We start from the raw sequence: 18261 nt of genomic DNA on the forward strand, positions 1-18261 counted from the left end.
GTGGCCTAGTGGTTAAGTTCACGTGCTCCGATTCGGCGGCCAAGGGTTTTGCCAGTTTGAATCCTGGGCACGGACACGGCACTGCTCATCAGGCCGTGCTGAGGCAGCATCCCACATGCTACAACTAGAAGGACCCACAAGTAAAAATACACAACTGTGTACTGGGGGGCTTTGGGAGAAAAAGGAAAAATAAAATCTTAAAATTAAAAAAAAAGATCAAAGGATTAGAATAGACATTTCTCCAACAAAGACATAAAAATGGCCAAAAAGCACATGAAAAGATGCTCAACATCATTAATCATTAGGAAAATGCAAATCAAAACCACAATGAGATACCACTTCACACACACTAGGATGGCTATCATCAAAAAGACAGACAATAACAAGTGTTGGTGAGGATGTGGAGAAACCGGAATCCTCATAGACAGCTGATGCAGCCTCTGTGAAAAACAGTCTGGAAGTTCCTCAAAAGGTTAAACATGGAGTCCCATATGACCCAGCAATTTCACTCTTAGGTATATACTCAGGAGAACTGAAAACATACGTCCATAGAAAACCTTGTACACAGATGTTCACAGTAGTATTAGTCATAACAGCCAAAAAGTGCAAAATAACTAAAATGTCCATCAACTGATGATTAGATAAACAAAATGTGGTAAACTCGTACAATGGAATATAAATCTGTAATAAAAAGAACAAAGTATTGATACATATTACTACATAGATGAACCTCAAAAACATTATGCTGAGTTAAAGAAGCCAGTCACAAAAGACTGCATATTGTATGATTCCATTTATATGAAATGCCCAAAATAGGTAAATCCATACAGACAGAAAGTAGGAGTTAGAGACTGCGGTGGATGGAGAGTCACTGCTAATTGGTGTGGGGTTTCTTTTAGGGGTGATTAAAATGTTCTAAAGTTAGATGGTGGTGACAGTTGCACAATTACATAAATACACAAAACCATATAATTGTAAAATTTGGAATGGGTGAACTTCTTTTTTCCTTTTTCTCCCCAAACTGTTTAAATTGCATACTTAGACTTTTTTTTTCCCTCCCCAAAGCCCCCTGATACACAGTTGTATATTCTTAGTTGTGGGTCCTTCTAGTTGTGGCATGTGGGATGCCGCCTCAGCATGGCTTGATGAGCGGTGCCATGTCCGCACCCAGGATCCAAACTGGTGAAACCCTGGGCTGCCGCAGCAGAGCACACGAACTTAACCACTCGGCCACGGGGCCAGCCCCCATGGAATGGGTGAATTTTTATTGTACGAAATATAGCTCCATAAATCAGAGCGGGAGGAGGAAGGGAAGGAGGAGAAGAAGAAGGAGTCAGAATTATAACTGTGATAATGTTTTAAGAGTTGATAATAAAGGAGTTTGGGAGCCAAATGCCAGAAGCTACTGTAGGGATTTTCATGCAAAATTTTAAATGCTGGGCCAGCCCAGTGGCACAGAGGTTAAGTTCACATGTTCTGCTTTGGTGGCCCGGGCTTCGCAGGTTCAGATCCCGAGTGTGCACAGTATCCCACATATAAAATGGAAGAAGATGAGCACAGACGTTAGCTCAGGGCCAGTCTTCCTCAGCAAAAAGAGGAGGATTGGTGGCAGACGATAACTCAGGGCTAGTCTTCCGCAAAAAAAGAAATTTAAATGCTTTCTTAGTCTTTAAGTCTACCATCGATTTAACCTTTTTATTTGCCATAATTTTAACAGGCACACGAAGATGTGTGGGAAATTTGCTTAAGAGAGATGCTAAATCTGAGGCTAGCAGTGAGTAGAAGGCGGCCATGGGTTTGTATTCTCATAATTTCTTCAGAGTATTTGAGGGCAGGGACTGTTCCTTTTATCTTTGAACTATCTGTACTCAATACAGAATGTGGCACATACTGAGGGCCAAGTAAATACTGAATAAATAAGATATACCTGGATAATACTGGAGAACAAAGAAAAGAAGTCTAAGTATGCGGGGCTGGCCCCGTGGCCGAGTGGTTAAGTTCGTGTGCTCCACTGCAGGCAGCCCAGTGTTCTGTCGGTTCGAATTCTGGGTGTGGACATGGTACCACTTGTCAAGCCATGCTGAGGTGGCGTCCCACATGCCACAACTAGAAGGACCCACAACTAAGAATATACAACTATGTCTTGGGGGGCTTTGGGGAGGGGAAAAAGAAAAAGTCTAAGTATGCAATTTAAATGGTTTACAACAGTCTAGGGAAAAAAAGACAAAATCTCGGCATACTGGGGTCATTTTTTGAATTATAATAGTGAAAGAAAACAATTCTTTAAAAAGATGCAATTAATCTATAAAGCAAAAGAAAAAGCCGATCTCAAAGATATCTGTGTAGCACAAATCAGGAAGCAGCAGACTGCAGGAGTAAGAACACTGTCTTTGGAATCCTGCATTCAACAAATGTTTATGAAGCACCCGCAATGCGCAAGACTGTGGCTTAGGTACTAAAGAAACAGCGACAAGCAGAGCCCTGCTCTTAGGGCATTTCACTTTAATGTAGGAAGACAGCATAAGCAAACATCAGATCATTTGAAAGAGTGATGAGTTTTATGAAGAAAATGGAATGAATAGAGGGCTAAGAGAGTGACTGACAGCACAGCTTTAGAAAGAGCGGTCATGGAGGATTCATTTGATGACCTGTATTATTTTTATAATAGTAAACTTTTTAAAAAAGATATATTAACCTCTTTAAAAATAAACTGTCAACACCGTTCAGAACCTAGCGATGTACAATACAATTACAAAACATATGAGAATACAATTTTAAAACATGAGAGAAAGACTGCATTTTTTTTTTTTAAGATTTTCTTGTTTTCCTTTGTCTCCCCAAAGCCCCTCGGTACATAGTTGTATATTCTTAGTTGTGGGTCCCTCTAGTTGTGGCATGTGGGACGCTGCCTCAGCGTGGCCCGACGAGCAGTGCCATGACCGCGCCCAGGACCTGAACCAAGGAAACATTGGGCTGCCTGCAGCAGAGCGCAGGAACCTAACCACTCAACCACGGGGCCAGCCCCAAAGACTGCATTTTTACCCAGAAGTAAACTGTAAATTAAAAATAACTTACTATCTTGACAATAATTCACTCCTACACAAAATTTGAAAAATTAAACCTATTTATCCTTAGTATTTTACCTATTGCATGAATGTATTTATGACTGAAACTAAACTAAGGAAGCTTTAGGGCTGAAGTCAATATCCTAAGAATCTCAAGAACTGAAATACCAGCTAAATCATTTAAATAAAACAAAATGGTACAAAATTATTACCTACCACACACAAGAATACAAAATCAAAGACACATTTTGGCAAAAGTATATGTAGCATTGCTACCAGTTCGCTCAGGACACACACAACTAAAGTAAAAATAACACTGTCTAGAACACTCCATCATTCCTTTAGTCAACAGATAATTTATCCTAAGAAAAAGAAAGAGAGAATAAAAGAAACTAGCACATAAGTGTACAAAAAAGCAACAGGAGCGAGGCCACACATTCTCTTGCACATGCATTCCTAGTCTCCCTAGTGCTCAATACCCCAGTGTGTAAAATCAGATGTAAATAGGGTATAATGTGGAGTAATATATATAAAACCATCTAACAAAATAGCTCTTCCCAACTTGAGTAAAACAGTATGTCATCCTCTTTTCCTATTGTTTTTTCATCTGAGAATGAAGAAACTGTGTCAAAGAAAAAAAGGATGATGGCTTCTAGCAGAGATATTTATATAATATTCTATCCATAACATTCAGAAACTTACCACACATCAGCCAAGGGGGTAAATACAGAACTAGAGAAAAGTTTAAGGCATCAAGAGTCCACTAACCTTAACCCATTGAACAGCTGCTTAGATTTATCCAGAAGATAACAAAAATCTGTAACTGTTTTCCTCTCTCCCTGTGGGATGTCATCTTCAGCACCTCCAGAGGACATGATTTCTTTAAGAGCAAATTCAGTCCTGTAAGAAAACATGTGTCCATTTACCAAGTAGGTGAAAATAAAAAGAGAAATAGACCTTAGTCATATCATCTGATAGCATTTTTCCAAGATGGATAGGGAATTATTCTGATTACAATCAAATCATCAAAATAATTTAAACATAAGATGATATGGGAGAATAGACAATTTCACATTGTCAGTGGGACTGAAAATTGGTACATCCAAATTGGAAAGAAATTTTTATCAGATTCTCTTATCCAATAGACGGTATTTGAATGCCTATCATGTTCCAGGCACTCCTCTACGTGGTTAAGAATCAAACACATTGATCTTTTTAACCTATTTATCTATTTGATCCACTCTGTAAATCCATCCTGGAAAATGATCCTACAAATGGAAAACACTTTATCCATAAAGATATTTATTTCAGTATCGTAATATTTAAAAATTGCTAACAACCTAAAAGAACCAAAGAAGGTAATGGTTAAGTACTTCACAGAACACTGACGACTGCATTCTACCCTATCTCTAACTTAGAATTACATTAAGATGATAAGGCAATAATATGGGGACACAGTATAAAAGGGATATAAAAATCACACACATATTTTAAAGCTATATTTTATCGAATCCAAACTATCTTCATGTGTAATCAATCATGTCAATCAGCCATTTAAAAAAAAGCAAGTTGCTGGACAGTATACAGTATACTATAAACTTACACTAAACAAAAAAAATTCATTTGTGTGTACACATGGACAGAAATCCCTGGGACAACATAGGGAAATTTAGTCCCAGTGTAGGGTGAAAAAATAGGCAGAAGAGACAAGGGTCAGATACCAGAGATGGGAGTTAGGGTGTGTTGTAGTTATTTTGGTAAATATTTTTCTCTTCAACATTGTCTTGAACAGGCAATTGCAGGTGCAAGGCAGGAAAACTGTCAGCAAGACTAGAACTGTCAAGGGGCTCTGGGGTAACACATGGGTGGCACTGGAGCCAGCCGGTGAGGAAGTGGTTTCCAACACGCATGCAAGGCACTGGGTGGTCCCTGCATGTTCACTTGGTCCCGCTTCCCACCATCTCTTTCTGCACTCCATGATGGGCTAGGGTTTTTAACAGAGGGAAACAGACCTTGAGAAGCCTTGAGCCTTGGAAGGGGTTTCACATGGTACTGACCCTCGTAAGGCCTCTCCCCATCCAACCCCCACCTTGATTCTCTAAACCCAGCAGGGGAGGCACAAACCCGACTACAGCTTTCTCCACCTCGCCTCATGTACCTCATGTGCCAAGGTGGCTCATAGCCCCAGGGCAGAGGAGTTGACAGGAGAAAAAGAGAAAATAAAAGTTTAAAATAAACAAATTCAATAAGGAAGGATATTAGAAATAAAGCCGGAAGAAAATGCCATAATGAAGCAAATAAAAATCTGGGTATGAAGAACATAAATCATTGAAATAAATCTAATAGGTGGATGAATTGAAGAGCAGAAAGGATACAGCTGAGCAAATTAATAAGCCAAAATATCAGTCTTCCAAAAGAGTACTTTTAAAGTACTCTCCCAAAAGACATGAGAAAGAGAGAAAATACACAAAGGAAAACTCAAGACACACAGAACAGAGAAGGGAAGGAAATCAACATCCACATAATAGCATACATAGAAGGAGAGAAAAAAATACGTAAGGGTGATGAAATATTTGCAGAAATAAACTTCTGTAAACTTCCCAGAATTAGAGAAAATGTAAGACCTCAAACTAAACGGCTCAAAGAACATCAAAAAAAGAGAAAGAATCCCCTAGCTAGAAACATTAAAGTGAAACTGAAGACTTCCAGAGAAGGCCTCCCCCGCTCCTGAGCAACCAGTCCTGCAGTCACAGTCACAGAGGGCACCCTGCACGGGCACCAGAGCGCCAACTGGGAGCAGCCCGGTCACGCCCACACAAAGGGCCAGCTTGCTCTGGATGCTGGAGCTCGAGTGAGGTGAGGAGGGCATCTTGAGCGAGGAGAACTGGCAGGAGTGAGAGCCTCAGCAGGGTGGGGAGGGCATCTCCACATGGAAGGGTTCAGAGGCAGCAATAGGAGATTTGTCATATCTAGGAGGATTCATCAAATAAGAAAATTTATTAAGGACACTGGGACCCAGCTCTCTCTGTACAAAAGGGAGACACAAACAAGGAAAGGAAAAAGGTTAGAATGAACCCTGTGCATTGAAACTGGAGGTACGATGAACTAATGGATTTTTAAAATATAGACATAAATGTGTCAGAGATGTGTGTGTGTATACATAAGCACATACATACATACTCCCTAGCTCTGTAAATCTGTCTACTGAGCGGGCCTTGGAGCAGTGACCACGTCCACTCTCCAAGGGTATGAACAGACCTAGCACTCAAATCTTGGCTTCTAATACCATTCTCCAATAAAGGGAACCAGAACTCCTTGGAGAATTGTAACTAGCTAATTACAGCACTGGGGCAGAAAAAGTACAAGATGAATATGGAATATCCTGTGCCAGGGAGCAAAAAAGTGCTCAAAGAATGAGACAGACATGTCAAAGAGACGTAGGACCTAAGTGTCTATTAATAAATGAATGATAAAGAAAATGTGCTATATATACACAATGGAATATTATTCAGTCATAAAAAGGGGGAAATCCTGCCATCTGCAGCACAGACCTTGAGGGCATTGTGCAAAGTGAAATAAGCCAGACAGTAACTTATATGTGGAATCTAAAAAAAACCAAACTCATAGAAACAGAACAGATTGGTGGTTGCTGGAGGTGGGGATGAGGCTTGGCAGAAAAGAATGAAGGTGGCCAAAGGGTACAAACTTCTAGTTATAAGATAAATAAATTCTGGGGATGTAATGTACAGGATGGGGACTACAGTTAACAACACTGTATTGTATATTTGAAAGTTGCTAAGAAAGCAGATCTTAAAAGTACTCATCATAAGAAAAAAAATTCTTAACTATGTGAAATGATGGATGTTAACTAAACTTATTGTGGTAATCATTTTGCAATATATACATACGTCAAATCATTATGTTGTACACCTAAAACCAATATAATGTTATATGTCAATAATATCTCAATAAAACTGGAAAAAAATAAAATTAAGCATCAAAAAAAAAAGGACATAAGCCCAGCCTGAAGCTTCCACTGACCAAAGTGGAGATAATTTCAGCATCAAAACAAATAATACTAGTAAAATGGTTACGTTCTTAATTTGAATAAATGGTTCTTATTTTGAATAAAATAAATATTTTTGAAACAATACTGACATGAATAAATAATGAATAAATGGAAAGTTTGATAGTGAATGGGAGAGTTTCAGAGTACTTCCCCACAAAATACACATTAATTCCAAAAGGAAAAAATAACTTTGCAGCAGTAAAACCTGGCGGACACCACCTTGACCAAGTGATCAAAGTGAACAGCGTTAGCAGTCGGACAAATCACAGTCCTGGACCACCTGACAGGATGCAATGAGAGGTGACGTTCCTGCCAGAGAGCCCTAACTTGAGTCTAATCACGAGGAAACAGACAAAACCAAATTGGGAGATGTTCTACAAAATAACCAACCTGAAATCTCCAAAAATGTCAAGGTCAAAAATGTCAGTGATGCTCCTCCAAAGAAAAGGGAAGACGGAGGTGCAATGCCTGGTTCTGAGCGGGACCTTTCTGCTGTAAAGGACGCCACTGGGACAACTGGTAAAGCCTGAACGGGGTCTGAGAACTACATAGTAGCAATGTACCAATGTTAATAAGAAAAAAAAAATTAAACCTCACCAGTAATCAACAAAATACAAACCAAATACAACAAAGCTAGCACATTAAAAATACACTAAGTAAAGCAGTTGAATATGCACTGAAATGAGCAAATTTTTAGGGGCAGTGTAAATTAGTTCAGACCTGTGAGACTCACTGTATGCATGGGGGGATATATTCATTCTATCAGACCCAGCAATTACACTTCTGGAAATTTATCTTAAGGAACATGTTAACTATCACTACTGATAAATTGCTCATAACACCAGGAAGTGGTGAGGAACGGCTAGCCAGTCCCATCTACCACTAGCACACAATGCCCTATTCTCCAAACACAGTGAAATACCTGCAAATCTCCGAACATATTCTACTCTTACATAACATAACAACTTGACACATTATTCTCTTCATCTATTTCTTTCACCTGGTGAAGTGATATTCGTAGTTTGAGATATTATTCAAATGACACCTTTTCAGTAAAACCTTCCTTGAAAATCTAATCTCTCCCTGGCACTTACATATGATCAAATCAGTAGAGGCTTCTTCAGTGACTCCATAAACAGTTATACACACAACACTTATTTGTTTAAGAAAAAAAAGGGCTGTCTCACCCTCTAGAACTACACTGTCCATAACTGTAGCCATTAGCCACATGTGGCTACTTAGCACTTGAAACACAGCTACTCTTAATTGAGATGTGTTGTGAATATAAAATACACCAAATTTAGAAGACTCAGTATGAAAAAAAGATGTAAAATCTATTGTTACACGCTCAAATAATATTTTGGTTATTTAGTTAAATAAAATATATTATTAAAATTAATTTGATCTGTTTTTTACTTTTTTTTTAACAAAGATTTTATTTTTTCCTTTTTCTCCCCAAAGTCCCCCAGTACATAGCTGTATATTCTTTGTTGTGGGTCCTTCTAGTTGTGGCATGTGGGACGCTGCCTCAGCGTGGCCTGATGAGCAGTGCCATGTCCGTGCCCAGGATTCGAACCAACGAAACACTGGGCCGCCTGCAGCGGAGCGCACAGACTTAACCACTTGGCCACAGGGCCAGCCCCTGTTTTTTACTTTTTAACGTGGCTACTAGAAAATTTAAAATTACACGTGACTCGATTATATTTTTATTGAACAGATATAAAACTGTCATTATTCATAGATGACATGAGCCTTTCCATAGAAATTTCAGAAGAACCTACAGATAAATTATTAGAATTAATCAGTGAGTTTTAGCAAAGTTGCTAGAGATAAGGTGCATATAAAAAGATCAACTGTATTTCTATATCCCCAAGAACAAATAATTAGAAAGTAAAGCTAAAAAAACTATATCATTTACAACAGCACCAAGTAATATCAAGTAACTAGGAATAAATATAATGTAGATGTGCAAGACCTCATCACAGAAAACTGTAAAACCCTGAGAGATAAATTAAAGAAGACTTGTAGAAAATTAAGAATATGCCATGTTTTTTTACTGGAAGCCTCAAAATTATAAAGACCTCAATCCTCCCTAAATTGGTCAATATATTCAATGTAACAAAAATCTCAATAGATTTGTTTGTAGAAATGGACAAGTTGATCCTATAATTTACATGGAAATGCAAAGAGCCAAAGCAGCTAAAACAATCTTGAAGAAGAGCAAGATGGGAGGACTTACTCCACTGGATCTCGAGACTTTTTTAAGCTCTAGGATTGAAGACTGCGGTATTGGTGTAGAAGAGAAAAACGGACCAACACAACAGAATGGAGAGTGTGAGAAATAACCCACATGTATACGGACACAATTTACGACAACACAACAGAATGGAGAGTGTGAGAAACAACCCACATGTATACGGACACAATTTACGACAACACAACAGAATGGAGAGTGTGAGAAATAACCCACATGTATATGGACACAATTTACGACAACACAACAGAATGGAGAGTGTGAGAAATAACCCACATGTATACGGACACAATTTACGACAACACAACAGAATGGAGAGTGTGAGAAATAACCCACATGTATACGGACACAATTTACGACAACGGTGGCAGCGTAAAGCAATGAAGAAAAATGGTTTTATCAAAAATAAAAAAGAAAGAAAGAGAAAGAAAAAGAGCCAAGGCTGAGTCAACTAGATATCTAAATTAAAAGAAAAAACATGAATCCTGATTCCTACATAGACTACACACAAAAATAAATTCTAGGTAGACTTCAGATGTAAATGTAAAAGGTAAAATAAAATAGTTCTTAGATGATAATATAGGAGGCTATCTTCATGACCCTGAGGTAAAAAAATGATTTCTTAAACAGGTCTCCAAAGTACTCTTCATAAAGGAGAAACTAGAACATTTTAAAAACCAAGTATTATGTTCATTAAAAGACACCATTAAGAAAGTGAAAAGACAAGGCATAGAGCAAAAGAAGATATTTGCAATATATATTTTTGACAAAGGACTTGTAACCAAAATAAATGAAGAACTACAGATCAGTAAGAAAAAAACAATCTCATAAAAAGAGGGAGTAGGCAAAAGGAGGCAGCTAAATGAAAGGATGCTAAGTTCCATTAGTCATCAGAGAAATGCAAACCAAAATGATGGGGCCAACCCATTGGGGCAGCAATTAAGTTCACGTGCTCTGCTTCCGTGGCGCAGGGTTCACCGGTTTCGATCCCAGGTGTGGACCTATGCACTGTTTATCAAGCCATGCTGTGGCAGGTGTCTCACATATAAAATAGAGAAGATGGGCATGGATGTTAGCTCAAGGCCAATCTTCCTCAGCAAAAAGAGGAGGATTGGTGGTGGATGTTAGCTCAGGGCTAATCTTCCTCAAAAAAAAAGCCAAAATAAGATACTATGAAATGCCTACCAGACTATCCCAAAGATTAAAAAACCCAACAATCCCAAGTGTTGGAAGAATGTGTAGCAACAGGAACTACTAGAAAACTATTTAGCAGTATCTACTAAAATATACCCTTTGGATTCAGCAACTAGTTATATACCAACAGATATGCAACATGTATGCACCAAAAGACATTTACAAGAATGTTCACAGAAGTAAAATTTGTAATTGCCAAAATCTGGAAGCAATAAAGTATCTAACAATAATGAAATGGATACATAAGTGGAATACTGTAGTGTAATGAAAATGAACACACTACAGACCCCTGCAACAACAGGGACAAACTCAACATAATGTTGAGCAAAACAAAGCAGACCCAAAAGAATACATGCCATGATTCCAATACATAAAGTACAAAACAGATAAAACTGAATTACAGTATTTGATAGATTCATCAAGATAGTGGTTACTTTTAGGGAGGAGGCAAGAAATAAGAGGGATGCTAGTAATATTGTATTTCTTGACCTGGGGTTAATACTGCAAAAATTTATTGACCTACACATTTATTATCTATACATTTTTCTGATTGTGTTATTCCTGAATAAAAAGAGTTGAAAAACAGAAAGGAAAAACGAAGAGGGAGGAAAAATACCAAACCCTGATGATTTTACAAATAAGTTTTACCAAACATTTAAAAGACACAAAACATTGAATATACTTTCCTCCCAACATTCATTTTAATAAAGCTAACACAGCCTTGACATCAAAACCATAGACAGGCAATACAAAAAAGCAAAACTACAAGCCAAAGTCCATATTATATAAATAGTTGTTATGGTATCAAATGTTGGTAATATTAATAGATCATGGATAATTGAAATTTTAATATAAGGCAGCAAACACAATCTCACTTGTTTACTAAAAGATAAATGGTAAATTAAGATGTATGAATGAAATATATACGTATCTATCTATATCAATTATGTGGGAAAAATAGTTGTGTGAATCTATAAGCAAGGTCAGATCTATAGATATTTATGGGAAGCATATTTGTAAGCATAGCACATGGGTAAGAATAGAAGTAGAGAGACTAGTTACGTCAGCAACATGGCAGATTGAGCTCACCCCCGGGACTCTCTCCCCTCCAAATTACAACCAAAAGGAGCAACTGCTTTTCAACCAAAAGATCTTAATAACACAGAGATTGTGAGAGACCCACAGCAGCCAAATGACGGAGCGTAGAGAGGCTGGAGCCGCCCTCGGAGGAGCTGGAACCAGGTAGGAGAGAACTTTGCTCCCTACCCTAGAGACTGGGATCGCTGCTGTGGGTGTGGGAAGGAGCTGGGGAGGGGCCACGCATCCGCGGGATCGTCCAGGACTCCCACCGCCTGAGCAGCAGAAACCCTCTAACAGGGGAAAGCTTTCGCGTGGGGGAGCCCCAGCAAGCCAGGGCCCCGGGAAACCAGAGAGTGAGAGCTGAAGAGAATCCAGGTCTGCGCAGGAGAGAAAGTGCCCATCCTCCCCCAAACTGCACTGCGCGCCACCATCGCAGCTGAAGGCGGAGGGCTCAGAATGTGTGGCTCTCGACCCCCATCTAGTGGCGACAAGCTGTAACTGCAACTGAAAAATAGTATTATGCGCAAAAACCGCTCCTCTACCATCCAGCAATTTATAAAAGCTCCAGTCCACAAGGAAAAGAGTAAAAATACAGAAGTATGTCATGAGGACTTGGAAATAGGTAAACTAAGTGACAATGAATTCAGAATAGCTATCATCAAAAAATTCAGTGAGGTACAGGGAAATATAGAGAAACAAGTCAACGAGTCTGGAATTACTTCACAAAAGAGATTGAAACTATAAAGAAGAATCAACAAGAAATACTAGAGATGAAAAATACAATGGATCAGATAAAACAGAATACAGATTCCCTGAATGCCTGTGTAGACACCATAGAGGAGCAAATTAGCATAATCGAAGATAGGCTGAATGGTTCCAGAGAAAGAAAGAGAACTAAGAATTTTTTTAAAAAATGAAGAAAATCTCCGAGAAATAGCAGATTCAATGAGAAAATACAACTTAGGAATCATCAGAATTCCTGAGGGCGTGGAAAAGGAAAATAGAGCAGAAAGTGTGCTCAACGAAATAATAGAAGAGAACTTCCCAAATCTAGGGATTGAGAGAGAAATGTGTGTGGAGGAAGCTTTCAGATCTCCTAGATTTGTCAATGTAAAAAGAGCTACTGCAAGGCATATAGTAGTAAAAATGGCAAAAATGAATGACAAAGAAAAAATACTCAGGGCAGCAAGGCAGAAGAAAATAACCTACAAAGGAAGCCCTATCAGACTTTCAGCAGATTTCTCTACAGAAATCTTACAAGCTAGCAGAGATTGGAAGGACATATTCAAAACCTTAAAGGATAAAAATGTTCAGCCAAGAATACTCTATCCAGCAAAAATATCCTTCAGAGGGAGAAAATAAATCATTTCCAGACAAACAAAAGCTAAGGGAATTCGTAGCCACAAGACCTCCACTACAAGAAATCCTCAAGAAGGCCCTCATACCTGAAAAAAGAAAAAAAGGGAGAAAGGGGTCACAAAACACAGAGTAGAGAGACAAACAGATAGAATTGGAATAGGATAGCAAATATTCAACTATAGCGTTAGGATAAAGGGAAGGAATCCACCAAAGCAAAGACAATCCTATCACTCTAACCACAAACTCACAACACAAGTTGGAATAAGAGAGGAAAATAATAATTTAGGAGGGGAAGAGGAAAGGGACTGAATCAGTTTAGGCTAAGGAAGTAAGAGACCACCAGTAAATGGACTATGTTATACACGAGATTCTGAATACAAACTTCAGAGTAGCCACTAAACTAAAAAACAGAACAGAGACACAAAACATAAATAAGGAAAAATCTAAGAAACCCAGCATAAGAAATTGCAGTATTAAATGGGTAGGCTAAAACACACAGGACAAGAAACAAAGGAAATGCAGGAAAACCAGAAAGCAAGTGACAGAATGACAGCATTAAGCCTTCAGGCATCAATAATCACCCTCGATGTAAATGGATTGAACTCTCCAATAAAAAGACACAGAGTGGCAAAATGAATTAAAGAACAAGACCCAACAATTTGTTGCCTCCAGGAAACACACCTCAGCTCCAAGGACAAACACAGGCTCAGAGTGAAGGGGTGGAAGACAATACTCCAAGCTAATAGCAAACAAAAGAAAGCAGGTGTCACAATAGTTATATCAGACAAAACAGATTTCAAGATAAGGCAGGTAAAGAGAGACATAGAGGGCCAATATATAATGATCAAAGGGACACTTTGTCAAGAAGAAATAACGCTTATAAATATCTATGCACCCAACACAGGAGCACCAATGTTCATAAAGCAACTATTAACAAACCTAAAAGAAGATGTCAAAAATAACACAATAATAGTAGGGGACTTCAACACCCCACTCACATCAATGGACAGATCACCCAGACAGAAAATCAACAAGGAAACAGTGGAGTTAAATGAAAAGATAAAACAGTTGGACTTAATAGACATATATAGAACACTTCATCCAAAAACAACAGAATACACATTCTTCTCAAGTGTGCATGGAACATTCTCAAGGATAGACCGTATGTTGGGAAACAAGGCAAGCCTCTATAAATTTAAAAAAATTGAAATAATAACAAGCACCTTCTCTGATCATAATGCTATGAAGCTAGAAATTAATTACAAGAAAAAAGCTGAGAAAGGCATAAAGATGTGAAGACTAAACAATATTCTATTGAACAAGCAATGGATCATTGAAGAAATTAACGAAGAAATAAAAAAATACCTGGAGACAAATGAAAATGATAAGATGCCATACCCAATGATACAGCAAAAGCTGTATTAAGAGGAAAATTCATTGCAATACAGGCACATCTTAACAAACAAGAAAAATCCCAAGTAAGCAATCTTAAACTACACCTAGCTGAATTAGAGAAAGAATAACAAACAAAGCCCAAAGTCAGCAGAAAGAGAGAAATAATAAAAATCAGAGCAGAAATAAACGCTATTGAAACAAAAAAGGCAGTAGAAAGGATCAATGAAACAAAGAGCTGGTTCTTTGAGAAGATAAATAAAATTGACTAACTCCTAGCCAGACTTACAAAGAAAAAAAGAGAGAGAGCGCAAATAAACAAAATCAGAAGTGAAAGAGGAGAAATAACAACAGACTCCACAGAAATACAATGGATTATAAGAGAATACTATGAAAAACTATATGCCAACAAAATGGATAACCTAGAGGAAATGGATAAATTCTTGGACTCCTACAATCTCCCAAAGCTTAGTCATGAAGAAGCAGACAATTTGAACAGACCAATCACAAGGAAAGAGATTGAAACAGCAATCAAAAGCATCCCAAAGAATAAAACCCCAGGACCAGATGGCTTTCCTGGGGAATTCTACCAAACTTTCAGAGAGGATTTAATACCTATCCTTTTCAGGCTATTCCACAAAATTAGGGAGGATGGAACACTTCGTAATACATTCTATGAGGCCAACATCACACTAATACAAAAGCCTGACAAGGACAGCATGAAAAAGGAGAACTACAGGCCAATACTTCTGATGAACATAGATGCAAAAATTCTCAACAATGGGGCTGGCCCCGTGGCCAAGTGGTTAAGTTCGCCCGCTCCGCTGCAGGCGGCCCAGTGTTTCGTTGGTTCAAATCCTGGGCGCGGACATGGCACTGCTCATCAAATCACGCTGAGGCAGCATCCCACGTGCCACAACTAGAAGGACCCACAACGAAGAATATACAACTATGTACCAGGGGGCTTTGGGAAGAAAAAGGGAAAAAAAAAATCTTTAAAAAAAAAAAAAATTCTCAACAAAATTTTGGCAACCCAAATTCAGCAATTCATCAAAAGGATCATACATCATGATCAAGTGGGATTCATACCAGGGACACAGGGATGGTTCAGCATCCGCAAATCAATCAATGTGATACACCACATCAACAAATTGAGGAATAAAAACCACATGATCATCTCAATGGATGCAGAGAAAGCATTTGACAAGATCCAACAGCCATTTATGATAAAAACTCTGAAGAAAACGGGCATAGAAGGGAACTACCTCAACATAATAAAGGCCATATACGACAAACCCACAGCCAACATCATACTCAATGGGCAAAAACTGAGCACCGTCCCCCTGAGAACAGGAATGAGACAAGGATGCCCTCTATCACCACTCTTATTTACCATAGTACTGGAGGTTTTGTCCAGAGCAATCAGGCAAGAAAAGGAAATAAAAGGAACCCAAATAGGGAGGGAAGAAGTAAAACTCTTGCTGTTTGCAGACGACATGATCTTATATATAGAAAACCCCAAAGAATCCATTAGAAAACCTTTAGAAGTAATCAACACCTACAGCATAGTTGCAGGGTACAAAATCAACTTACAAAAATCAGTTGCATTTCTATACTCTAATAACGAACTAACAGAAAAAGAACTCAAGAACACAATGCCATTCACAATTGCAACAAAAGGAATAAAATACCTCGGGGCGAACTTAACTAAGGAAGTGAAAGACCTATATAATGAAAATTACAAGGCTTTTCTGAAAGAAATGGATGACGACATACAGATGGAAAGACATTCTATATACATGGATTGGAAGAATAAACATAGTTAAAATGTCCGTTCTACCTAAAGCAATCTACAGATTCAACGCCATCCCAATCAGAAGCCCAATGACATTCTTTACAGAAATAGAACAAAGAATCCTAAAATTCATATGGGGCAACAAAAGACCCCGAATTGCTAAAGCAATCCTGAGAAAAAAGAACACAGCTGGAGGCATCATAATCCCTGCCTTCAAAACATACTACAAAGCTACAGTAATCAAAACAGCATGGTACTGGTACAAAAACAGGTGCACAGATCAATGGAACAGAATTGAAAGCCCAGAAACAAAACCATACATCTATGGACAGCTAATCTTTGACAAAGGAGCTGAGGGCATACATTGGAGAAAAGAAAGTCTTTTCAACAAATGGTGCTGGGAAAACTGGAAAGCAACATGTAAAGGAATGAAAATTGACCATTCTTTTTCACCATTCACCAAAATAAACTCAAAATGGATCAAAGACCTAAAGGTGAGACCTGAAACCATAAGCCTTCTAGAAGAAAATGTAGGCAGTACACTCTTTGACATCAGCATTAAAAGGATCTTTTCGGACACCATGTCTTCTCAGACAAGGGAAACAACAGAAAGAATAAACAAATGGGACTTCATCAGACTAAAGAGCTTCTTCAAGGCAAAGGAAAATAGGATTGAAACAAAAAAACAACCCACTAACTGGGAAAAAAAAATTGCAAGTCATACATCCTACAAAGGTTTAATATCCATAATATATAAAGAACTCACACAACTCAACAACAAAAAATCAAACAACCCCATCAAAAAATTGGCAGGAGACACGAACAGACATTTCTCCAAAGAAGATATACAGATGGCCAACAGGCAAATGAAAAGATGATCATCGCTGATCATCAGGGAAATGCAAATCAAAACTACACTAAGATATCACCTTACACCCATTACAATGACAAAAATAACTAAAAGAAATAGTAACAAATGTTGGAGAGCTTGTGGAGAAAAAGGAACCCTCATACACTGCTGGTGGGAATGCAAACTGGTGCAGCCACTATGGAAAACAGTATGGAGATTCCTCAAAAAATTAAAAATAGAATTACCATATGATCCAGCTATCCCACTACTGGGTATCTATCCAAAGAGCTTGAAGTCAGCAATTCCAAAAGTCCCATGCACCCCAATGTTCATTGGACCATTACTTACAATAGCCAAGACATGGAAGCAACCTAAGTGCCCATCAACAGATGATTGGATAAAGAAGATGTGGTATACATACACAATGGAATACTACTCAGCTGTAAAAAAGAACAAAATCGTCTCATTTGCAACAACATGGATGGACCTTGAGGGAATTATGTTAAGTGAAATAAGCCAGATAGAGAAGGACAATCTCTGTATGACTCCACTCATATAAGGAACTTAAAAATGTGGACAAAGAGAACAGATTAGTGGCTATCAGGGGAAAGGTGGGATGGGGGGGGGCACAAAGAGTGAAGGGGTGCACCTACAACACGACTGACAGACAATAATGTACAACTGAAATTTCACATGATTGTAAACTCTCATTAACTCAACAAAAATTAAATAAATAAACAAACCCCTATTCACTCTGAAAAAAAAAAAAAGAATAGAAGTAGACAGAAAGAAAAGGACATACATTGTTGTGGGTTGAATTGTGTCCCTCCCCTCCCACCCCCCACAAAATATGTTGAAGTCCTAACCCCTTGTCCCTGTGAATGTGACCTTATTTGGAAATAGGGTATCTGCAGATGTAATTAAGAAGTAAGTTAACACGGGGTCACACTGAAATGCAGTGAGTCCTTAATCCAACGTGGCCAGTGTCCTTATAAGCCGAGAAGAGATGCAGAGACAGACACACATAGAGAGAACAACATCTTGGGAAGACACACAGAGGGAACACAGCCATATGAAGAAGGAGACAGACATTGGAATCATGCAGCTGTAAGCCAAGGAATGCCAAGGATTGCTGGCAACCACCAAAAGCTAGGGAAGAGACACGGAACAGATTCTCCCTCTGAGCTTCTATACGGGAATCAA

General features: G+C 38.5%; 1 protein-coding gene across 4 annotated transcripts in view; it reads right to left on the reverse strand.

Annotated features, from left to right (window-relative positions):
• Positions 1-18261, reverse strand: part of SCAI (suppressor of cancer cell invasion) — a 143496-nt gene that overhangs the window by 64597 nt on the left and 60638 nt on the right. For all 4 annotated transcript variants that reach the window (XR_011432649.1, XM_023628855.2, XM_023628854.2 and 1 more), the window contains one exon: positions 3834-3965. Coding sequence is in view for 3 of the 4 variants with exons in the window: in XM_023628854.2 (XP_023484622.1) it covers positions 3834-3965 (132 nt within the window). In the remaining variant the exon portion in view is untranslated. The remainder of the gene's footprint in view (positions 1-3833; positions 3966-18261) is intronic.

The sequence above is a fragment of the Equus caballus genome, chromosome 25, assembly GCF_041296265.1.
Source record: "Equus caballus isolate H_3958 breed thoroughbred chromosome 25, TB-T2T, whole genome shotgun sequence".
Taxonomy (NCBI): Eukaryota; Metazoa; Chordata; class Mammalia; order Perissodactyla; family Equidae; genus Equus; species Equus caballus.